Source organism: Carassius gibelio, chromosome B2 (genome assembly GCF_023724105.1).
Source record: "Carassius gibelio isolate Cgi1373 ecotype wild population from Czech Republic chromosome B2, carGib1.2-hapl.c, whole genome shotgun sequence".
Lineage (NCBI taxonomy): Eukaryota > Metazoa > Chordata > Actinopteri > Cypriniformes > Cyprinidae > Carassius > Carassius gibelio.
This window is the reverse complement of record NC_068397.1, coordinates 24064812-24090333: the sequence shown is the minus strand read 5'-3', so window position 1 is coordinate 24090333 and position 25522 is coordinate 24064812. Positions and strand designations below refer to the sequence as shown.

General features: G+C 39.1%; 1 protein-coding gene across 4 annotated transcripts in view; it reads left to right on the top strand.

The window, feature by feature from the left end:
• Positions 1-12504: 12504 nt before the first annotated feature.
• The window catches only part of LOC127951487 (ephrin type-A receptor 4), a 37394-nt gene continuing 24376 nt past the window's right edge, over positions 12505-25522 (top strand). For 3 of the 4 annotated variants that reach the window (XM_052549374.1, XM_052549372.1, XM_052549373.1), the window contains exons 1-3: positions 12506-12693; positions 13943-14010; positions 16860-17523. In XM_052549374.1, coding sequence (XP_052405334.1) covers positions 12594-12693; positions 13943-14010; positions 16860-17523 — 832 coding nt within the window. In that variant the 5' untranslated portion in view covers positions 12506-12593. Of the gene's footprint in view, positions 12694-13942; positions 14011-16859; positions 17524-25522 lie in introns of all 4 variants that reach the window. The other variant, XM_052549371.1, reaches the window with a different exon arrangement.

Genomic DNA, 25522 nt, shown 5'->3' with positions numbered 1-25522 from the left:
TCAAGTGTACCTGAAGAATATTTGCAGTATTTACATTTTAGAACAATGAAATATAGTTTAGTATATCTTTAGTTGACATATATATCAGCGTTTTGAACTCTCTCACAACAGACACGGAAGAGAAGACTAAACAAGACACAAAATTCTAACTGACCCTCTGATGTCACATGGACTACTTTGATGATGTTTTTCTTACCTTTCTGGACATGGACAGTAGACCGTACACACAGCTTCAATGGAGGGACTGAGAGCTCTCGGACTAAATCTAAAATATCTTAAACTGTGTTCCCAAGATAAACAGAGGTCTCACAGGTTTGGAACGACATGAGGGTGAGTTATTAATGACATAATTTTGATTATTGGTTGAACTAACCCTTTAAGTACTGTATCATATCACATCACACTGACCTATAATATTAACTACCCAGATGAACTTTAAGTACACAAACAAAATATTCCGGATATTTTCTCTAGAAACAAGTCTTGTGGCAATTTTGCATCTAAGTATGTTTTAATGGAAACCAAGACAAAAATACTGATTAAGAGTTCTCTCTCTCTCTCTCTCTCTCTCTCTCTCTCTCAATACAGTGCTTGTAATGTACATTTATAATGTCTCTGTGTTTCCAAGTCTCTCTCGCTCTCTGTCGGTGTGTGTGTGTGTGTGTAACACTTCTGAGTTTATTTTGGATCAGCGCTGCTGTGGTTTGTGTGTTCCCCTTAGACCACATTCCAATTTTTCGACTGCATGCCAGCTCTAGCTGAGATGGAAGTGGTTCTTGGTCTGAGTAGAAATATTGGGCTCAGGCCAGGCCTGTGTTTGTGTACATGTGTGTATGTTTTGGCTGAACTCACAAAAAGTCTAGTGGCACCAGTGTACGGCATTCTTGTGATTCAGCTATACGATTGCATGTGCTCTGGTCCGAGTGTATGTGTGAGCGTGTGTGACTGTGTTTGGGTCTCCATATGGAGATATTTACTCAGATGTCATGACACAACTGTGGAAAATTCATCTGTAGATCTGAAAGCACAGATCTGTGCTGAGACAAGCGTTGCCTCTTTGCAGGTACTCCCACATCCTCCGAAGAGAACCGCGGGGGGAAGGCCGTTCTTTGTTACCCCCCTCCCTTCAGGAAGAGCCGGGACAGAGAGTGGGAGGACAGCTGAAAAAAACCCTCTATTCCCCATTTTGGTGCTGGGTAAAGCTTTAAACACTCTCCGCCCAGAACAAAACAACCCTGCCGTGATCCCTCTATCTGGCTCTTTCACTCTTTCTGACTCCATAGGAGCCTCTATCCAATGGCAGATCAAGGTATCGGACTAGGGTGCGGATTGGATTGGAAGTATGAACTGGAAAACACACACTGACCCCTAGACCGCAACTCCCCACACCCATCCACAGATTACAAGCCCCTCTGTGGCCAGGGCATGCCATCAACGTTATTAATGGCTGCTAAAATGTGGCTACCTCAAGGTCCTGAGCAGAATAAATATCATTCATCACCAGCACAATTCAAACAAGCTAGACAGATGAGTATTAAAGTACATTCTTTTAGCCAGTGGGGATGAATGCGCAGTGTGTAAACTTGGAAGGGAGATGTATAACGAGAGGGGGGAAGTGAAATGTTTGACTTCAAGAGTATGTAGAGAGTGCAAACACACTGCTGTAGTGGAGAACATTTAGCATATGAGTATATAGGTTACAAATAGCCTATCACTATCTGGTTTATTAGCCTCTTAAGAACTCTAAAGGTCTATAACAACCCTAAAGACATCACTTCATGCTCAAACATTGATTGATTCACTAAAAGGTGTACAGTTGTTGTTGTTTTATTGCACATCTATAAATGCTATTTTAGTACTATGTATATATATAATCTAGAACCCTTCTCCACTATGAAGATACTTTTGTCCAGTGGAAATATTTTGTGGATGCTATGGGTTCTTCATGGAACCATCGATGCCAATAACGAACCTTTATATTCACAAAAAAGTTATATTACATTGCTTTGAATACACCCTTTTGGAACCTTTATTTCCAGGAGTGTAGCATCATACCAATACATCTAGTCAGTATGTGTAGTTTGTTTGCCATATTTAATTTTAAAATGCTAGTTCAAGATGTCTGTGCACCGATGTCATGACAATGATAGCATTAGCCAATGAAAAAGTACATCATAACTTACATTTAGCGACTGTTATTTTACCCCCTCACTACTGCAATTGTTTTTTTCTCTATATTATTACAAACAACTACTGTCACATATACATTAGCATGAGCGCTAACACTGTGGGCAGTTTGCTATAGCAAAATGCTACTTTATTTATGAAGTTTCAATAAACTGTTGTGGAAAATGTTGTGAATTTAATACAATGGTACTATGATATGCCATGGCACTGTATTCATATAAAGAATACCACGGTTTTGCAATTATGGTAAATATGGTAATGGCACATGTCCTATAACATTAGCATGGGTGCTAACAGTTGAGGTTCATGTTAGTTGTGTTTTCAATAGATTTTCTTGGAAAATGCTATGAATTTAATACTATGGTACTTCATATAATAGACTACTGCAGTAATGCATGGTATTTCCCTCAAGGAGCTTTATAAAGAATACAGGAGTATAACAGTCATGGGACCAAAATATGGTATAGCTACTTGTTTGTACAGTAAGTGTACTGAAATACTGTTAAATGGACAGAAAGTGGTCAGAAATGTTAATGTAATACAGCCAAACCCATGTCTCCACAGAAGTGTGTCCGAGTGCCTGGAGTGGGTAAAGAAAGTCTTTCACTGTGGACCGCTCACCCAAAATTGGACTAAAGAATTTTAATGGACTTCAGCAAATGGGAGCTAATTGGAGCGAAGTCGAGGTAAGGAGAGGTGGAGGGAAACAAATGGACTGTAGAAAGAGTCATGTTTCAGAGAGGCACGCTGAGAAGGATAGACACTATAGCAATTAAATGGAAACTGAACCTTAAGACAGCCAAAGGGAAAGAGCGTATGAGAAACAGTGGAATTTGAAGTCAAAGCAGAGGGAACTGCATTCCTGCAGTAAATTGCTGGTGGGCAATAAAGTCGATGCAAGAAAGGTCAGACAGACTTTAGAGTTAGAGATGCAGAATAAATCATACTAAATCCTGGGCTATTCTAGAAATTTATAAGCATGTGATATATAATCATCTTACTGTGCTGTCATACCAGAGCTGTCTGTTTTGGGGAGTTTTGTTGTTGTTGTTGTTGTTTTTGTTGGTTAAACAGGGACTATGTTATTTAGCCTATTCTTGGTTGTTAGAAATCTGGAATATTATAGAGTTATTGCTTAAAAAAAATATATATATATATAATAAAATAGAAAGCAGATTTTTTATTACATTTCACAATATTACTGTTTATTTTATTTCATTATTTTATTTCTAATGTGTTTTTCTAAATAAATGCAGCCTTGGTGAGATTTTTTTTAAAAGCATTAAAAAAAAAAAATCATACCAACCCTAAATCCCAATCTATATCCACTCATGAATAATAATAATAATAATAATAATAATAATAATAATAATAATAATAATAATAATAATAATAATAATAATAATAATAAACTTATATTATTCTGAGATTTTGTCCAGCCACACAGAAATGTTTTCTTGGTCCATTCTAGATCCACAATGACATCTCATTGCTCTTACTGTATAATGCTTGCAGTAAATTAAAATTCAAATGTGCTCTGATTGGCTGTCACTTTGTGCTGGATTTGCACTTTTAGTGAGTACATAAAAAATACTTAAACAAGCTGCATTGCACTTGGTTTGGACAGTGTTCTTTGGATGAATGATTTTTCCTGGTTGCAGGGGACACATGGGACAGCAAGGCTCTCCAGGGCTGTTGAGAGGTATTTTTAGAGGCGGGTCTTATCTGAGTTCCCGGAGGACTGAAACTCAGCCCTTCACCTTGCCAGGTCAGTTACTGAAAAGAGAATCAGTGGGCATCATGGGAACCGACCAAGCCGTGCAGCCAAAGGGGTCGAGGGGTGACCTCATGGTGCGGCTGGGCGGCCCATTGACAGTCAGACAAGACCAAGACCACCAACAAGTCTATTTTCACTGGTACCTTTCCTGCTGTCAAGCACTGACTTACCTAAAAAAAAAGCCATGCACACACTCCTTCAACATCTTAGTAAATGACTTGCTGTAAACCAAATACTATCATTTAAACTTTGATGTATTCTAATAAAAACACACATATGCTCTCAATTTCACCCTAGATAAATGTAACACAGGCTTTTTTGGAGCTCACAGTAGTACCCAAAATAATTTGCTTGTTATCAGTAAGCATGCCAACACAATTACCACACTAATTACTGCAGTCAGTGCGTAAAATATTACCAAGTGTGAGGCGATGCCTCCTCTCATGCTGTAATATTTATGTTATTACTGTTAACGTGGCTCACTTTACGACAGAGGTAATTAAAAACGGCTCTGATCACATGTATCAGTGGCAGCTTAGCGCTGCCGTACTGTCAGTAATTAACACTGCTGCCCCATCTCTCCCTTTATTAATGAAATCTCTCAGACAGATCATAGATTTCTCATTCATCTCAGCAGACCAGGCACGGGCAGCTCACCTCCATTACTACTGAAGCCTGTTAAAACTAAGTAAAATAGGGGGAAGAATACATTCTCTCTTTCTGTCTCCATCTTTTTCTACAACAGTGGAATCGATCATTTAAGCTGCTGAAAACTGAGGCTGTGTTTTTGCCTGCAAGCTCTGTTTTATTGTGGCGATCAGCTTGTCCTAGTAAAAGAGCATGTAAAAAATAAAAAAATAAAAAACCTAATGATAGAATGATATATGAAAGGTTTGTACAGTTAAGCTATTGTAATTTCTGGCAAATTAAAGCAGTGCCTTGGAAGTCCGAGGCTTTGCCATGTTCCAAGCGCTGCTTTAAAAATCAATATGCCAAGAGGAACAGATGGGAGAAGGCATTGTGAACGGAATTCTTTATGCAATATTTACATATCTAACTAGGCGACTGACACTCCAAGATCCAGTCAACTGCTGTCTCAAGACTTCAAGCCTCACGTCTGATGATTTATTAGGCTTCTGGCACTGGTGAAACACACTACCTGACTGTCTGCTGTCCTTCTCTGTGGGTGTGTGTGACAGGTTCACGTGTGTGTGTGTGTGTGTGTGTCAGTTTGCTACTTGGCATGTGTTTCTGAATGTGTCTGTGTGTGTGAATTTGTGTTACTTTCCATATGTCATGTGTGTCATGTTATTATGGTGTGGTTCTATTATGCATTAATTTTTGTATGTTTGCATGGACACTGAAACACCATATCAATGTATTTTTAATAAGAATACACATAATATAATTTAATATTAAATTAATAACATCAGCTATTGTTATTATTTGCTTGCAATAATAACAAACAAACCATAAATTATTTAATAATTACTATTAAATGATTATTATTATTAGTTATAATTACTATAACAACACTACTACAACAACAACAATAGCTATTAATTAAACTCTTAAAACTCTTTATATATAGAGTATGAACAACTTCATAGGCATACTGATGTTTATGTATACTTTGAGGCTCATAAAATATTGAATTCAGAGAACGAATAGGTTGGTTTTATGTTATTTATAATAAATAAGACTACTAGAGAATGCTTAACATTATCACATTTATTTAACGCAGTGAATGCATTTACCTAATTTGACATTATGACATTACAGTCTGTTCGGTGTGATTTTTAAAGTCGAGTTGGAACAATTCTGACAGCACACACACACATCGTTAAATGAGTAAAAACAGCATAATGAGTGCAGTAAGTTAATGTTACAGCGGTGCACTTATATTTCATAGTTGTTGTGGTTTTATTATAATTAATTTAGTCCATACAAAGAGAACCAAGTGACTTGAATTGTATCACTCCCATCTGGATCTCATTTATTCAAATTGTTTTTAAAAGGGTCTTTCTCAGTTTCTTTCTGCGCTAAATGAGTGTCCTGCTGTATTGTTTCTTAGTATTTAACATGCTGAACTTGTTCCGGGTGCTTATTAAAGATTTATGAATCTCCAAAACTGTACATATATCAAAACAGTAACCATGGCGTTGTGAATATGTTGATATTGTAAATCAGTTGTTGTTTCTAATGACAGAGCAGAGAGAAAACTGAAATACCATACAAATACCTGTGAATACTAATGAAATAGTGCTTGTAACTGAATATATTTGACTAAACTTTATGTATAACGGCACTGAAATTGGCACAGCAGCTTGTTTGGAACAACTAAATGTCTCGCTGTCTTCCTGCCTCTCTGCCAGCACCTGCTGCCGCTGTGAGGCTCTGTTTGTATGTCAAACTTTACCTCTCAGCACCACTGAGCGTGGAGCTGACTCTCAGACAAATGGCAGAGGACATTTAAACAAAGCAATATAAGGCTGCACTGAAATAATTCAAGGTTAGAGTAACAAACAGTCATGGCAGTTAGCTTAGTCATATGACAAAAGGCAGGAGTGCAGTCTTGCATGACAGATCAGATGTCTCAGTCTTTGAGCAATGGTATACATAAGTCACAGAGTTAGAGGTTATGGAGCTTTCTAGAGTATTCGAATATTGTAATGTGTTTTACAGTCACGGATGACTCTCTCTTTCCCTTTCGTTCCTCATTCATCCTGAGTTTTGCTCCGCACAGTCGTGACAGCTGCCTGGTGCGATGGGACCGACAGTGATGCCTTCGCCATTCTAATGACTCTACTTATTTTTGAAGTGCTGTAGGACACCCTCCACCATTACACAGTCTATCCGTCTTCACCAAACAGCCACTCTGCCACATCTGAAGCCTGCTTTACTGCTGCGGGGTTGTGGCTGGCAATAGGCTGTTATTTAAAACTCTTAAGAGAAGAAGAATTAGCAAATAGAAACCGTGCTTCAGCAAACCTTGAGGCCGTGTGGCACTCATTCCACACCACTGTGGGATGTTTGCCAAAGGAGGTCTGGAAAATTAAAGAGCCACAGCATGCAACAGTTTCCTTCGTTTAAAGGTGGACACACTTCAGGATTGGTGATTTCTGGGGCTTGAAAGCTCTAGTGCTTTGAACTAGTTCAGGATCAGGTTGGTTCTGGCCATTTTGAGATGATCAAATCAGCAAACAAACCACATTCACTTGGCCAAGTAACAGTTCTTCTATTGATAGCTTTAGTAAACAGTTTGTACATTTTTTAACAATCAATTTATTTAGTTAATTTATTTATTAAATTATTTTTTGTTTGTGAATCTTAAGTAAATACTGCATGCAATAAGTTTTAAACAGCATTTATTTTTTAAATCATTTTGTTAAGTTCGTGTATCTCATGTATTATGTTTGTACAGAAGGATTTTTGACAATACATAATTGAATTAAGATTCATAATTCAAATTCAAATTAAATTCCTGAATTTGAAGTAAGGTAGAAAGCAGAATGCAGAATTGCAATTAGAATTTTAATGTAAGTTTAATTAAAATTTGTTCAAATTAAATAGATTCCTGTAAGTGTAATTTTTAACTATAAAGCAGTTTGCCGAGACAACTTTGAATGTTGGCTTAACAAAGCCTTTTTTAAAAGTTTTGAGGAGAGATACATTGAAGGATATCATATGAGATGCTGTATAAATGTGGATTTAGTTTATATATTTCATTAGATTTAATGCACTTTTGCCAAAAGGTGAAAGAACATTTACTATGCATTAGCGGTGCCAAAGCATGCTAAAGGGATAGTTCACAGAAAATTATTATTTCTGCTATTATTTACTGACCTTCAAGTTGATATAAACATGTGCACGTTTATTTCTTCTGATGAGCACAAAAGAAGATATTTTAAAGAATGTTGGTAACCAAACAGTTTCTTGTAGCCATTGATCTCCATAATATAGGGAAAAAATACAAAGTAAATAGTTACCGTCAACCAACATTCTCAAAAGATCTTCTTTTCTGTTTTGATCAGCAGATAAAATAAAAATGTATACAGGTGTGGAAAAACATGAAAGTAAGTAAATGATGACAGGACATGCTTCTGCTCTCTAGATACTGATATCAACCAAAACTCATAATTTATCGACCACTACAGTGAACCCAAGAAGTGGACATGTGGGACCTGCTCTTCAAAACAAATTCAACAAATAGCAGTAGAGACCCTGCATGTCATTCACTGTGTAAGTAACATTTACATAAAAACTGTCCGAAACCCATTTGAGTGCCTGATACATTGATTGTTGGATATCTGATGCCGTAGCTGAGAAAACATCAGGGACTCTCCGCTGCTGGTCATTAGTCGCTCTTACGCTATCCATTGATTTCTCCTCTACCCGGGGATGAGCGGTTGAGAACACAGAGCAGGGCTGATAGCTTTGTGTTTGATTTGCAGAGTCTGGAATCCATTCACATACTAGAGGGGGAACAGGACTCTATCTCAAACAAAAAGGTCTTTGGGAAAATCATGCATAGAGACAGAGAAAGGGAGACCATGAGTCATTCCTCATCTTTATCAGAAGGAGAAAGTGGATTTTATGCAAAAGCCTCACCAAGGTCTTTTTGGATTTGCTGAAAGACAGGCACGTTCCAACAAAGAAACTTCTCTCCTCATTTGGTTCCTCTGAAAGGCTATAGAAAAATCTAGTACGCGTACATCTTTATTGGAGATGGAAAACCAATCAATCTCCTCAGTCACATCTCAATCGAGCTGAGGTAAAATAACCACCTGTGCTGTATTTAAGAGCTAACGGAATACAGAAAGAACTGAACAGCCCAAAGCTCTCCTTACGTTCTTTGTTTCTCAATCACAAACACCCACACACTTCTTCAGACTGCTGAGCCCGTCCTTTTAATTTGGCCTGCCTGCATTCATTCCCTCTACTACATTTTAACAAATCCATCAAACATTCAATGTTTGCATGTGCACAGGATGTACGCATTAGCGCTGAGTTCCATCAGCTATGAGTGTATGTTTGGAAGGTTCTGAGAGACCCCATAACTAAGGGCATACAGAAAGTAGAAGAGCGTTGTCTTGCTCGAAGTTGCCAATTACACACCGCACAGTGTCCCTTGGGGGGGCCCGGGTGCACTCTGTCTGGAGGCCTGTGTTAGCATTGCACAATACAGATGTGTGGGCAGATGCCATCTGGGGCTCGGAGAACAAAACCGAGTGTGGGGGCGCCGTTCAGGGAATTCAGTCAGGAGACCCGAGAATCCAGAAAGAGAATGGAAAATGATCTGACGGTAATCAATCAAAAAAACTGTGACACAAATGACCAAACACAACGGCCCCGAGCAAAGCCTCGCACAAACATACCCCTGTCTGTGGCGACTCCCCGCCCACCAGCCATAACGCGATCAATAGGCCTTCGCCGATAGGAGCAGAAGCGATTGGCCGAGACCGCTAAAAGCGAACCGCCTCCTTCTCAGCTAATTGCGCCTTTATGATTGCGCAGTCTTTCGTGCAGATTGAGAAAATAAAACGCCATTCTCTTCGTCAAACTGAGTGACAATCGATGTTGGGCGCCCATCTCGAAACGCCAGATGCTCCTTCTGACTTCATTATGCTGGCCGAGATGGTTTCGCCGGAGCAACGGTGTCGCCACAAAGCGTTTCGATCGTGGCCCTAGAGACAAAGTCCCGGACGTCACCTGCTCCTCAACCTAATGCTATTAAAAACGAGAGATCCCAAAAGAGGCCCCCAATGTATATGGAAAAGAACAAAAACTTAGTTCCTCTGGCCTATACATAAACAGGAAACGCTAGCTGTGGTCAGACGAATCTTGAATCTTAAAGTCTGAGAAGGCGGCGGAACATGTTTTCAAGTCTTCATCCAATCCACTGGGGCCAACTTTCAACCAGCAGACTTCAACCAAACAGATATTCTTTACTGTGAGCACTTGACTAAAAGTGCATTTGTAATGGGACATGAAACTGAAAAGTTTAGTTTTTTTCTTAACAAATATTAAGGGAAAGAGGTTCCTTTAGAAAATGTTGAACATTAAAGAATTTGTTTACTTTCAAATAAAAATGTCCTGATTATTTACGCACCTTCATGTCATCCAAGATGTTTACGTCTTTCTTTCTTCAGTCGAAAATAAATGAAGGTTTTTGATGAAAACATTCCATGATTATTCTTCACTTAATGGACTTCAATGGGTTTCAGTCCAGCTTCAAAGGGATATACACAATACCAGACGAGGAATAAGGGTCCCTAAGGATCTTATCTACCGAAACATTAGGTCATTATCTAAAAACATAATAATAAATGTATATGCTTTATAAACAGAAATGCTCACCTTGCACTGCTTTGTGATGTGCGTCCACAACTTAATGTAATATGCAACCACGTTGAAAAGATCACATGTGACATAGGTGGAAGCACCCACTCGGTGTTTACAAGTCGAACATGTAATGAATAAGTAAAAATAAAAAATTAATATGTGTCCGCCTATGCAGACTTTTTAATGTAGTTTCGCATTACGTGAAGTCATGGACCTGCATCGCAGAGGAGTACAAGTTGAGCATTTCTGTTTATAAAGAATATATGTAATTAATAAATTGAATGTATAAATTAAATAAAAAACTACACCAGAATGGTAAAGTGGATTGTAAATATAGCATAAATTGAGATTTTGGGGTTAACGCTACTCTATATTACAATTATCAAACTGATCTGATAGGTATAATGAGAAAAATATATAATTTGTCTTTAATGCTTTCAGAAAGTCATGTGACGCCAAAGTGCCTGTCGTTTCTTTAATTTTATGTCACTGTAGTTATATCATGCAATAGTTGTTTGTTATTTAAGCAAAACAAAATATCTAGATTTATTCTAACCATGAACATTTATTGAAAAAAGGAATGGTAAAGGAGCGCTTCCTGGACTCCAAAATTGGTTAAAATAGAGGTGCTCTTTGGATGGGAAACTAGATGCCAAAAATCAAAAATGAAAAAGAACTCCAAGGCACTCTAAATTACAAAAGTAAAAAAAAAAAAAAAGCCTTTATTATTATGGCTTGGTCACATTAACCTTCTAAAAAAACTCCAACGCGTGCCTTCTTCTGGGAGTTAAACAGATCTCAAACAAACAAAGTTTCTTATGAATTAACAGTCCATGCACATTTATCTTTAGAGACACAACAATTAAGTGTTGCTACAACTGTTAATTCAGGTATAAACAGCTGCCTTGTCTCTTTCAGATCCATCAGCCTGGAGGGCGGTACCCAATAACTCCAGTCAAGTTACTCTCCCTTGCAGCCCATCCATATGCAAACACACAGTTGTCAAAGTTGTCAGCACACAGTGAGCCCGTTACAGGATGTGGATTGGCTCATCAGGTGGGCGCATGCACTAAGTCAGTGCAAAGCGTGAAGCGAAATCGATGCATCTGCTGCTATTGATGAAATTCAACGATGGAAAGACGCATTTGGTGCTCAACTCTGGCTGTGGGCGTCGTGAAACGATTGACTGACAGGGGCAGGAGAGGTCACGAAGTGTAGGCGTCCAGTTGATAAAAGCACAAATGGTCTCACCCTAACATTTAATAACTTTTAGTTTTTGCAGCAACACATAGAACTGAATCCGTCATTTAAAGTGATCCTGTTCGGAAAACGGGTTTGAACAATTAACTCAATCGTTAGGAAATGATAGACTGAACTAATAATAATAATAATAAAGCTTATAAGCTAAGTCAAGACAAAATATACGGCAATGTTTTGAACTTATGTAATGTGCCACTTATTATTATTTTATTTTTTTTACCACTTCAAAAGGAATTGTATAAAAGAAACGATTTTCACAAATGAGTCGGACTTTTATCTCTACTGTAGCACTAAAGCACTGCAGTTTAAACCAGGATGCAAACGTGGTTTCCCATTCTCTTATATTTTATGATTGTTATGTTTGAATAATAATCACTGGAGTACTCCGTTACCCCTGAATAAATGGTCTGTTAGCTGTGATAGTATTTATACACGACCTAGCAAGTTTAGAAACTTAGCTTGTGATTGATTGAGTGGTGTGGATAAGAGATGGGCTAAATTGCAAACACTAGACGGCGCACTTACTCTTCCCACTATTTGGCTGTTTAGCTTAATTTTAATGACTTGCTCGCTCCATACAGACTTATGTATGACGTATACTGTTATAATACATATGTTCACGGTGTTTCAAATATATTATGGACCATGTTCTGTATGTAAAAGTAGCAATTAAACAGCCGATCTCTCTTTCTCCTTTTATCGCGCTTTTCACACGCGCACTCTGCTTTACCTTACAACATACGGCACACACCGTTTTTATGATACGCAAAAGACTCAAAGAAGAAATACTTTTTTTATACTTATACAATTCTTCATTTACCATATACCTGAAAAATGGGTTGGCTATTTACCTGAATGGACAGACTGTTGACTTTTGGTGTCTGGCTGTGACAAGCGCGTCAGGCAGTAAAGATCCGCCCCTTGGCGGTGTTCAACTGAGCTCTGTGCATCATTCTGAAAAGCTAATTCCACCGGGACAGACGCAACTTCGGTCCGTGCGCGGAGCGAAGGAGACGCACACGAAATGACACCAATGGCTACGCTTGTGTTCACGGCGACTTTTGCTCTAATAATCTGGATACCTACTTTCGCATTAACCGCACGGGTCTACCCTCCTAATGAAGGTAAGGATTTACCAAACCAAAGGAACATCTCTCCAAGAGTTATTTTTTTATTATTGTTTGGGTTACGACATTGGACGGTACTGAGTGACACAGTGTATGACTGCCGTCTGTTTTATTATTTTTTTATTTTTTTATTTTATTATTATTATTATTATTATTATTATGAGGCTTTTTCCCGTCAGCGAAAAGGAATTATAAAATGTTTCCCCGAAAGTCCCTTTGGGGATCTCCAAGTGTCTGTGGTTCCCGAATCCGCAGATCTAACGGAAGACTGAGGCATTTTTCCATCAAACGAAGTTTAAACTCGGACTCTATTGGGAGTAAACACTCTGGTTCAACTGATTTCTAATTTTATTGGAATCATTTTCTTTTCTTTTTTTCTCACACGTTTATTTATTCAATCATATTTCATTAAATGTGCATGGGTGACCAGAAAGGGAAATGTAAGTAGTTAGCGATTTAGTATTTCCTTGGAGTGTTTTTTACAAGCGAAAATTACGAAATTCAGTGACGCTCACTAGATACAGTATAATATAGACTTAGAGTCTCAGTCAAATTCTCGTAAATGTCGCATTAGACTGCACACTTATAATTAAACTAGGGCTTAGTTGTGGTATTAAATATAACACAAACGCAAATTTAAATATGTGCGTGTGTGTATATGTATGTATGTATATATATATATATATATATATATATATATATATATATACATATACGTGTGTGTGTGTGTGTGTGCGTGTGTGTGTGTGTGTGTGTGTGTGTGCATTTATATGTATATGCGATAGGCTATATATAGTCAAATTTGCATTAATTGCGTCTGCCGTCTGCTCATTTTAAATTCTGAAACCTTTAAAAAAAAAAGTGAACACAAGCCTTTTATGTATTCTTTGCATGTTCATTGCACTGATTATTTTCCTTTCTCAAAGGTCTTAATTTTGCTTAGACAATAGCCAACTTGGAATATTGATTAAAACAATAGCCTACGTTATCATGCTCCAATCAAAAATTATAAAATACATATTTTGGGCAAATGATCATATGTGTTATTTTACCAAATCCAAAAAAAAAGAGACTTATGAGCATAAATCGGTGTGTATTGAGGTAATGCAGAGTGCAATAACTTTGTACGGTTTGGAACAAAAGCGAATAAACAGAAACAAGTTGTGGCTTAAGAGGTAGTTTGATCTAGTCATAAGGAGGTTGATGATCCATCTTAAGAGTCTCATGACATTTTGTCTTTCTGCAGTGACGCTGCTGGACTCGAGAACTGTGCAAGGAGAATTGAAATGGGTTGCGAGTCCGACGGAAGGAGGGGTGAGTCTACAGAGAACAGACAATGTTGCTTTTACTTTTATATTTGTGTGGATAAATCAGCAACACTTGAAGGTGTTTATTGTCATTGAAATCATATTTGCGCATGAAAAAGCAGACTCGAGAAATAAAAGAACCCTTTTTGAGCACAGCAGATTTTTTGTTTCACAAATAAGAAAGTACAGGATCTAACTAAGGCCTCATGTTGTGCCAAGACCCCACTAAAAAAATTATGGAAAATGGCTTAAGAGGCATCACACTGTATGCAATCAGTATTTTCTGCATTAGTGCATAGATGAAGCACAGAAGACTAATGAAACCTATACAAACATCCATAATTATAAAATCCCGACAGATGAAATGGCTTTGTTCTTATAATTTGATGTTTCATACAGACTGAGAAACGACTTGAGTTTAAGTGCTTGTGCTCAGGGTAATTCATTTAGAAATGTTATGCTTCGTAATTATAATGTTACTTTCTGTACATCATTTATGGGTTGGCATCTTAAAATTTTAGCATTTTCTAGTGCTTGGTGTACTGTTTTTTGTATATACGACAAAGAAACTTGTCACAGATGGCTATGTACAGTATTAAGGCTATGTGCTGATATTTAAGAATTTAAGTGTTAAGATGTGTGTGTGTGTGTGTGTGTGTGTGTATATATCTATTTTTTTTAAGATGAAAATATATTTTTCTTTTCCTTTGGAAAGGACAGTGCTATTTCCTCATGTTAATCACTCATTATGCAATTTATATAAAAATGTTTATTTAACTTTTTGGCCAAACTTGACACTAATATTCATACTTAATTGTAATTATTATGCAGTTATAGCAATTAAATTTGTAATTAGCTTAAGCACCTTGTATTCAGTCAGTATTATTGTTAGTGCTATTGTGATTAATTATATTATATAGTAGGTGAAATGGATGTTCTAATCAACAATTCTTAAAGTATTTGTCAAAAATAGCATACATCAATATACAACATTAAACATTTTTATTTTTATTTTTTATTTTTTGTTCAAATTTTTCTTTTGGAATATCTAAATCGATCTGCTTGAGCATGTGTGAAGTTATTTATCAGCAATTTGACTGATTATACCACAATTAGGCCCCAATCACACAGAACAAGTTTTTTAGGTCTGAGCATGCAAGACACTGCCTTTTTTTGGTGAATTAAAAAAAGAAAAGAAAAGAACAACGTGCTGTATATTTTATGTTGCTAGGCAGCCACTAAATCAGCTGTCCTGTCAGTCTTATTGAAGGATTATAGCATGAGCGCTCTAAAATCTTTGGTTTTTGCTGTAAAGTAAACTGTCATATTAGCAGAAACCTTAAAACATATAGCTCTGTGTAACCCGTGAGAGACACCAAAAGTTTCTCCTCCATCACTGCAGTTTTTGGCCCTTCTAAGCGACAGTTAACTTTGAAAACAATGAACAATGAAAAAAAAAACTAACAAAAAAACGCAAATGACGTTGGGCACTTTTCCGCACAGAATAGCTTTTTTTCAACTTCAGGCACTTAGAGCACTCCTCCAAAAACGGGAGGCATAGCAGGTAGCTAATACGCCCAGGATGCATAAAAAGCTCTCAAAACACTCGTTGCCAACAGAAACGTGAAAAAAAAAAAACGTGTACTGTCTGATCGGGCGATTAGACTTCCTTGTTGCGTCCGTTCCACTTTGGTTGGTTTCAGGTTTAATGGTGAACTTGGCATTTGAGGAAATGTGGTCCCCCCACCCTCTGCTGCTTTATCTCAACGACACCTTTGATTGACAGGGTCCTGACAGAGCCCCCTCCCTCACACAAATGGGCCGAAAGTACAGCTTTATTGGTGTGACAGCTGTGATTTCTACACTTACGACTTACAAAGAGTAAAAAAGCGAGAAGAAAAGACATCGTCATAGATCGTGATAGGCCTTTTCAAAACTCTCCTTCATTGCGAACGTCTCATTTGAAACTCTCACCAGCAGGAAACATCAAACTCTAGGCCCCAAAGTTTTACAATGGCCTAATATGGGATTAATGGTGACCAGAAAGTCAGCGCTTTCTTGTAAATGTTGCTGGGCATTGCATTTGTTTGGTTTATGTTCAAAGGTGTTTGTAATTGTTCATTATTAGTGAAAACCATATTTTGACCTTAGTTTCAAGGTTTTGAAACTAAAATATTACCCCCACTCACAGGGACCATTTACACGTTGCCTGCTACTTCTCAAAACAGCTGATTTTGAAAAATTTTAGAATGCTTAAATATTACTAACTATTCTGATGTACAGAAATCCTGTTAATAGTGCTTTGAAGAATCATATTATGCCGAAAACAATATTTAATGGCTAAATAGTTTGTTTGCAAAGCAGTGTAAAGATTGACTATTAAAACTACGGGTCCAAATGGGATTGTTCACCCAAAAATGAAAATTCAATCATCATTTACCCACCCTCATGTTTTCTAAACCTTGACTTTTCTTCTTCTGTGAAACACAAAAAGATAAATGCAACTTTAGTATTATTTACAATATTTTGTTTTGTGTTCAGCAGAAGAAAGACGGTCATGAGGCTTTTATTGAACACATTACAGACTTACAGACAAATCCAAATTTTTGGGTGAACAGTCTTTAATTTTTGGAGCAGGAAATGCAAATAAGTGCACAGAATCTGGCAGATGTGTGATTAAATTCTCATTATCATATCATAATCAATGAAATCATTGCATCATTGCAGCTGTTTGTCTGTGGAACATCTCCAGCACCGGGACTGGAATTGTGTGCACCTGCTGTGACAAAAGTCTCCCCAGTAGAATTTCTATAAGCCCACTTACCTCTTCTGTCTTTCTCTCCATCTCTCTCACAGTGGGAAGAAGTGAGCATCATGGATGAGAAGAATACGCCAATCAGAACGTACCAGGTATGCAACGTAATGGAACCCAGCCAGAACAACTGGCTCCGAACAGACTGGATCCCCCGTGGCGGAGCTCAGCGCGTCTACATCGAGATCAAATTCACTCTGCGTGACTGCAACAGCTTGCCAGGAGTCATGGGAACCTGCAAGGAGACCTTTAACCTCTACTACTACGAGTCCAACAATGACAAAGAGCGGTACATTCGAGAGAACCAGTTCACCAAAATCGACACCATCGCGGCCGACGAGAGCTTCACGCAGGTGGACATAGGAGACCGCATCATGAAGCTGAACACAGAAGTGCGGGATGTGGGAATTTTGACACGGAAGGGCTTTTACCTGGCGTTCCAGGATGTGGGAGCCTGCATCGCTCTAGTATCCGTACGGATCTTCTATAAGAAATGCCCACTCACCGTACGCAACCTGGCCCAGTTTCCAGACACCACCACCGGGGCGGACACCTCATCGCTAGTGGAGGTACGCGGATCCTGTGTGGACAATTCGGAGGAACGTGAGGTCCCTAAAATGTACTGTGGAGCAGATGGAGAATGGCTGGTGCCTATTGGAAACTGTTTGTGTAACCCTGGCTTTGAGGAACACGGAGGAACATGCCAAGGTAAGAGCTCCGATAACTCCCTCGCTCCATTTTTTTTCCAACAGAGCATTTCACCAGTCGAGATTTACACACCTCCCACATGGAAGGTAAAAAATACCCTGATCACCTATCAGTGCTACATTCTATAATTTAAGATGAGATCATTATAAGAGAAGCTGACCCGGATGAACTTCTTCCCCCTCAGGGATGTGAGAGTTTACTCAGATGTAGACAGCTGGGTATTCGGAGGATCACTGTGGATTAAGCCAGTGTTGCTATTCGAGAGGTCTGGTTATGATTATGAATCGCCCTGTTTGATATCAAAACACCTCCCTGTGGATTTGTGCATGAGAAATGTTGGCACTAATTATTTTGTTGGAGCAACAGCCGTGTGGCTTATGAGCAGAATCCGCTTAATTAGATCATGGGCCAAGGCTCTCGTACCCTTTTCGCTCTTGTTCTCCATTGCTATCTCTCAAGAGCATGTGCTACGGTTTTCAGTTCACATTAAAGGAAAAAGACGTGATTGGCAAAACACTGAAAAAGCTGGACAGATAAAAGAAGAAAAGGAGAGGATCAGATAGATTGCTTCTGTCACAAGAGGGACGTTTTTCTTTCTCAATGCCGGCTTTGATTCCCAGTGTCCATAGTCAGGCTATACGGCATGGAAAAAGCAGTGATATACTGTTTGGGGTAATGCTGAGGTCAGTGCAGGCAAGAAGGAAGAGCCAGAGGGCATGTAGACAGTTTGAGCACGCCCTCTCTTTCTTTTCTGTCTGGTCCAGAAGAGGGTCATCGCTTGAGCAGGTTGATAAACGGCCGACTGGCCAGTCTAACGGCCTTTATTTATGAGCGCTATCTCAGCGGGCTAATTGCATGACAAATACGGGCTGTAATTTAGGGCTCCTGTGGGCTCAAGGGGGGCAGTCGGCATTCACCGCGGGCGATCTCTCTCAGTGGATGTGCTTGTGTGGGTGGTTGAAGGGGGTACACTGGGAAAAGCCATTCTCAGAGGTCTAGCCGTTTTTCTTGGCCACTCTTTTATTAGCGGAGCTCGCTGGCAGCGGCTGGGTTCCCCACTCGCTCCTTAGCTTTCCTTTTCTCTCCCTCTGCTCTCTTTTGCCGTTCAGATATGTTGAAATGAAGGAAAGAGGCTGTAATTTACTGAGAGCAGAACGGCGTTTCCACACAGACATTTGGTGGAACGTTTTACTTAAATCACTTCAGGGCTTGCAGTGATGATTTCATTACTCTGAAATATTTGGAAAGAGGGCGTTTTTTAATATTTCTGTTGTTTGGCATCAGCAAAAGTTTTCAGGTTTCATTTCCCATCTCACACATCAATTAAAAAAAAAAAAAAAAACTTAAGTCCCAAAAGCTGGTATGTAGAGGATAATTTGTTTAATTTCTGGGTCTGCACAGGACTGAAATATAAAGATAGTCTTCTGGTCAAGAGTTTCCAGGTTAGTTGAACAAAACCATCACTCTTTGCTCTTTCAGGCCAATTTTACATTTGTTGATCTTGCATGTATGTTTTAATACCTTGTATATATAATTTAGAATTTAATTAAAAAAATATATAGCAAATACTAAAAAGGCATTGCTAAAAATACTGACCAGGAAAAAATATATATATTTTTCGACATCAGTTTGAAAAAGGGCCAATACAAACAAATCACAGTTTATAAAGTATTTCTTAGCCAAATTCCAGATTTCAGTAAACATTCAATGCTCCTTTTTTATATAGCCTTAGACCATCTTTTTTATATCTCTCTTGTTGAAGCTTGAGCCTGTCATCAATGGCTGATTAAGCCATCACATGCTGTCTTCAGAAAGGCAACAGGCAGTTGTTTCCTCATTGAAGCGGGTTCAAAAGGTGACTTTCTCTCCCAGCATGCAGATGCAAGTCACTGTCAGTTTAATAAGTCTGTGTGTGCAGCCAAAGCCAGGGGAGGGATGCAGAGGTTCACCTTCAATGTGAGGATGTAGGAGAGGGCAAGAACTTTCACAATGGGGCCCGAGGACCTTGTGAAAAAGCCCATTGAAGATAAGGGATACAAGTCCCCATACCCCAGAAGGCCTCAATGGGAGCCTATCCCCAATTGTTGGGATGTCGTGATCGGGGATGGGGCGAGAGGGGAGGAACACTAGACAGGGTCAGGGGTGACCCCTGGCTTTATCCTCCTCTCCTCCCTGAGAGACGAGGGTCATGGCCGAGATTTATTAAGACGTCAAAATTTTGACAGCTGCAGCCTAGACAGACAGGTCCAAGAACAGAAGTGCAAGAGAAGGCCACAAAACAGCCGCCGTTCGGTTGGTGAATGGAGCAGAGACTTGGCCAGAGGATTCGGTGTCTTTTCTTCTTCATAAGAGTTTGTTGTTTTCTCACTGCTCATCTGCTGTGTTGAGTAGGAGGTGAGGACAGAGAGGAAATCTCCACTTGTTAGTGGGCGTCCGGCGAGCTGGAGACGTGTAAAAGCCCGCTGAGGTGCTAGGCTGTAATGGAGAATGACAGCCCACTCTCAGCGTTTCACTACACTGTAGACGCAGTGTAGTGAAAAAGCACGAAAACATGGAGAAAAATCCAACCAACTGTAGTGGGTTTTTAGCTTTTTTGACTAATACACCCTAGCAAAACAGTATTATCCTCACGATAGTATCTAGTATCTAAAATATTAGTACACTGGTACTACTTGTCAAAATGTCCAAAAAACATGATAGCACCATGGTAATTTTTGGTACTTTAGTAATATTTACATGGTATTTTACACATGTACCATAGCAGTATCATCGAAAGTAATATAGTAAATTAATTTCTGCACCATGGTATATGTCAAAGTCACCGCACCACAGTAGGAAGTGGTAAAAGTGGTAAATGTCCAAACAAAACATGGTAATACCATGTCTAATCAATTATGGGTCTACCATGATACTTTCTGGTAAGTGATACTATGGTGTTTTTGATGTACAATGCAATACGGGTGCGATAATGTATATCAAATTACCATCTGATACATCATTCAACCACTGTGCTGCCACATAATTTTTTAATGGGTGCTAATGTAAAACAGCTAATGCATATTTAAGTAATTAGAAAGGATAAAGGGTTTGAAAACTAGAGCATGATGGGAAGGTGCGATAATATGAAACACTGCTCTTTGAATCAGAACAGACAGCGGCTTGTGTAACTGGAAGGAAAATGATGCTTGACACGGCATTATTTATGTATGTACACCGAGATAGACTCTCAAGAGAATGCCTTTTGTATTGACTTTGCCGAGCAAAAGTACATTTTAGCTTTAATCACACATTAAGCAAATTGGTGTACTTGAGGAGAGGTATTGATCTGGTTCTTGTGTTATTGTTGAGATACAGCTTTTTTCCTGTGTAAACTTTGCACCTTAGCACCTGTATGCGGTTGTTTGTGTGCCTAATTAGAAAAGCTTGCATGTGTATCTCATTGCTGTCATAATTATGAGCAGGTGTATGAGACTCATCATCCTCAGCTGTGTCGTTTTTGCTCTTTTCTTTGTTAAACAATAGTCGCCGCCTGCCAAAATGCTCCTACCTATGAATATTCATCGCTTCCTTTTTGCTTTTGATGGCAAGCACATATGTTGATTCCTGTCATGATCCTACTCAGTTCTCCCCTATAAGCCCCTCCATCGTCCGCTGAATGGACTGTCAGCTGTCCCGGGAAAGGGAGAAGGAGAGAGATGGAGAGAGGTGCCCTTTGATATCAAACAAATACGTAATTTGCATGTTTGTCCGTGAAATGCAAAGCCAGGAATCTTGTCTCTCAAAGACAATGGGCGGCTCGTCCTTTCAGCAAGATGGAGCAAAGGTTGGGTCCATCCTCCTCGCTCTGTGATCATAGCAGTGTGCTGTATATGTTTGAAATCATTTGGATAATATGATTTGTGTGGTTAAATCCAAATCTTTTGAATCAGCCGAGTCTGACGTTTGCATTTTGCATGCAGAGTTCAGACACTCTGGTCTGTCTGCGTCGCTCTCTTGCTGTCTGTATGTGTGCAATTGCTTGCTCATGTGTGTGTTGTTCTCCTTGACCTCTTCCTGTCTATCATCATCCGGTGCTCCCATACGGAAGCTCCCCTGACAGCTCGCAGCCCTTCAGTTGTCATGTTGTGATGGATGCACCAGGGGTGGAAAATGGCCTGAAGGACAGAACTGGTGGGAAGGGTGAGAGATGGAGGTGACTGCCCCCCTCTTAACAGACTGTTAGCATACATGCTAATAAAGTTTAGTTTCATATATGAGGTGACAAATGCCCTTTTAAGTGTTCATTCAAATGTTATTTAAGTACCACAGTATAACCTTCTGATGCAATATCTGCACCTTTTGTAACACCATAGTCATTTTTGTTTTCTTATATTTTAAGCTTAAATTTAGTATTTTAAAATAACGGTTAATGCATAGCATTTCTCCGCTGAAACTGTTGTGACTGCTAATGCAGATTAGCCAAACTCTTTGCACCCATGCTAATGCTATTTTAGGACTGAGATGAGGTGACAAATGTAGAGATTATGAGGGAAATTGTGGTATTACCATTCGCTTCAAAGTACCTCGTATATTAGAGTGACCAGATGTTTTTTTCTATTTTTTTTCTTTGTGTTTAAGTGGTGTTTGAATACACCAGTCATCCAGAACTGTACTATACACCAAAATACCATTGTATTCTGATACCATAATTGTACATTTTTCTAATGTAACATTTCTGGATATTTTCACTGAATATTGATAATGTATTATCAATGATAAATTCACAGGCTGTTGAAACTACACACTAATGTGAACTAGCCAAACTGTTTGTGCCTATGCTGTTGTCTATCTTTTCCAGGAATTTGGCTGTCCCCACTTTGTTCAAATAGTGACTGTATAAAGCCATTGTATTCATGAAAGTACCGTAGTATGATACTATCTTTTTTCTAAGGCAAAATGTCTGAAATACCCAGATTAAGTAGAAACTATCCAGTGTTCTTGATAAATTAACAGCATTTCCAAAAAAAAAAAGTCTGTTGAAACTACACGCTAAGCATTTTTTTGCTAATGTGAAATAGCCCCCATTCCCTTTTGAGAAATTCTGATAGCGCTAGTCTCATCTCTCTGGTGTTTAATTATATTTTAATTACGCCGTCTGGCACACATTCATTACCGGTGGTCTGGATCCATTAGATCAGAAGAGCTGAGCTGAGCATAGATATCCTTTAGCATCACCGGTACAGAGGTATGGACAGCTCTGTCTCAGCGTCTGCATGGCAGGGTAAATATCTTTTCGAGTGGATGAGCCTTATTGACTCACTGCTTGAGAGTCTGTCCTCCCATTCTCCCTGATTAACCCAGCATCCATTTAGATGCTGCTCTCCACACATGCTTCATGCCAAAGGGTTTGTGTTCATTTGACAAGATGTCCATCAACGGTGGACATGAGCACCCAACCCAGCTACTTTATGCAATCCTCCCCATCAGTTAGTGCCTGGTCCTTTCTTTTCCCACTCCATACATGAAGCCTTTAAGTTGGCTTCCACCCAGAAAGGGTCATAGGTCGACCTGAGCCTGTGTCGGAGGAAGGAAGGCCCAAGCCATCATTTTCTTCTAAAAGAGTTGTTGAAGCTGCTGACCTGTTTTATGCAAGAGGGGCACGGTTAACTTTACAGCTAGTGTGGCTGCTGTGCTTCTTTGTCTTCAGGTTTGATTAGGACGCTGCCAAAATTTTCTCTGTACAAATGCACCAGATGGAGCACATGAATGCAGTTGTTCTTTTCTACTAATGAAGTGTTTATGAAGGCCCAATATGAATGGTTTGATTCATGATGATTGATGTCACAAATTAATCTTCTTGCAAGAAACTCAAACTAAATGACAAACCATTTTCTCTGCACTGTGAATGACAAGAACCGAAGTGACTAAGTGTTTTCTCACTTAGGTAAATATGCAAACGTGAATGAAAGAAATGCTATTCATAGATTTGCACAAAAGCACTTTTTGAACTCTCCATTGCACAAACATGCATACTCGGCAGCATACTCAGGGATTCCTGACTGAAGTGCTCTTCGCAAAACTCTCTCTCGGCACTTCTAGATAGGACGTCAGTTAACAGATGTCAATTAGCTGAGAGCGTGTCTACGAGAACGGGAGCTGGAGAAAGGACAGACTTAGTAATGGGATTATTTCGGGGGTCGGCAGACCTGTTTCCACAATGCAAGGCAACACTAGTGATTAGCCCGGAGGGGTCAGAGCGCCGACTTCACAATGCACATTAATACTTGTAATTATTTGGAGGGGTTGAAGCATGGCTGAATCTAATGCTTGCCATTAGACTTGAGGGTTTATTCCATTCCTGGGGTTTTCGTTAGAGTGGATTGGTCTCTCTCAGACCAGCTGCTGTGGAAAAAGCCACTCAGTTTGTTACTGAACGCAATTAGTTTTGACTTTATGTCTTTGTTAGCACTGAGAGAAAGACACAGGAAAGCAGGAGGGGAAGATGAAGAGCCTTTGCTGAAACAGGTCTGTAGATGTAAATCTCACCAAGGAATTTCGAAACATAGGATAGAAGCCTTATATAGAAGCACTGAAATGTAGCTACATGTTGTTGCTTAGAAGTTTTTCTCGCTATCACAGTAATTCAATGTCCTTGAGGAGAAAATCTTAGCTACATTTTTAGCTTGACAGTAGCTCAGCGGTTTTCGAAACATTGCAGCATTTTCAGCTGAACATTTTCATTGACGTTTTCAACAACTAACAGGTTTGCCTGACGAAATGCTGAGCTGCTGTCACGTTGAATTGCATGGCAATTTCCTTTGTTTTGTAGCAAAATAATGCTAATGCACAAAGTAATTTTTTAGTTCAATTCATTTCTTTTTTTAAGTTATGTTTATGGTTGTTTCGTGCCTTTATTGGGAAAGGACAGTAGACAGCTGACAGGAAAGCATTAGGTAAGATTGGCAAAGGACCTCAAGACAGGAATCGTACTGTCAGTATGTCATATTGCACAGTAATAATACCAATGTTCTGTCATGTTCAGAGCAGGTGATACAAGATGAAAACTGCATTTTTCCAAGTGTTCACTATAAAAAAGACTTAAATCAGAGAAGTTTTTTTTTTTCATGCAGATAAAGTGACCTTCCATTTACACAACATACAACATAAAACACCCACTACAGGAGACGATTTCTTTACAAGTTAATACAACACAATGTTTAATCCGATCAGCTAGGAAGGAACCAAACTCATGCATTTTATAATTAGCACGCACACACTCCTTCTGGCGTGTGAATGACCTTTAACAGGATTACAATGTTATTGGCCTCCTCTAACACATGTGGCTTACTTAAATAAGCTGAGTATGTTACTCTCAACAGACTCCCAGTGCATTTATGTGTGTGTACACATAGACTTTCCCAATCTAACCACACATGCATTTCTCTCATTTATATTTGAACTCCCCAACCTTCATAAATCAACACATGTGACTGAAAACAAAGCAGTAACTTGAAAAAAGAGACTGTTGCGAAGTGTAATTCACTCATCGTTGCAGTGGCGTTGACACATTTACCCTTTAATATCCTCTCCTGGACATTAATCCGAGAACCCAGAAACATTTTCTGCTCGCTCACCACCTCGTCCACACACACCTCTGCTCCGAGGCACGAGCTTGTGGCCGCACACTCACAGTAACCACAACCCATAACCCTTTGCATGTGCATTCAGTATATCTGAGGAATTCTTGCGCTGTGTAGAATTTTGACTCACTTGAGAGGAAAAAAAAATATATAGTCTTAATGTTGCTTATTTTCACTGTAAGTTGTTACTGCTGTCTTTGGCTCTGAATTGATGCATGTAATCAAACAGTTAGATTTTATCCATTCCGTTTGAGATTTAAAGAGTCTGCCTGTTTCTCCACTGCAATGTTCTCCATGTCATGAGCTGTTCTTAGTAGTTTTTTTAAGGGACAGATTGCTCGCTGAGCAAGAGCGGCCATTCAACGGACAGCACAGTGCAT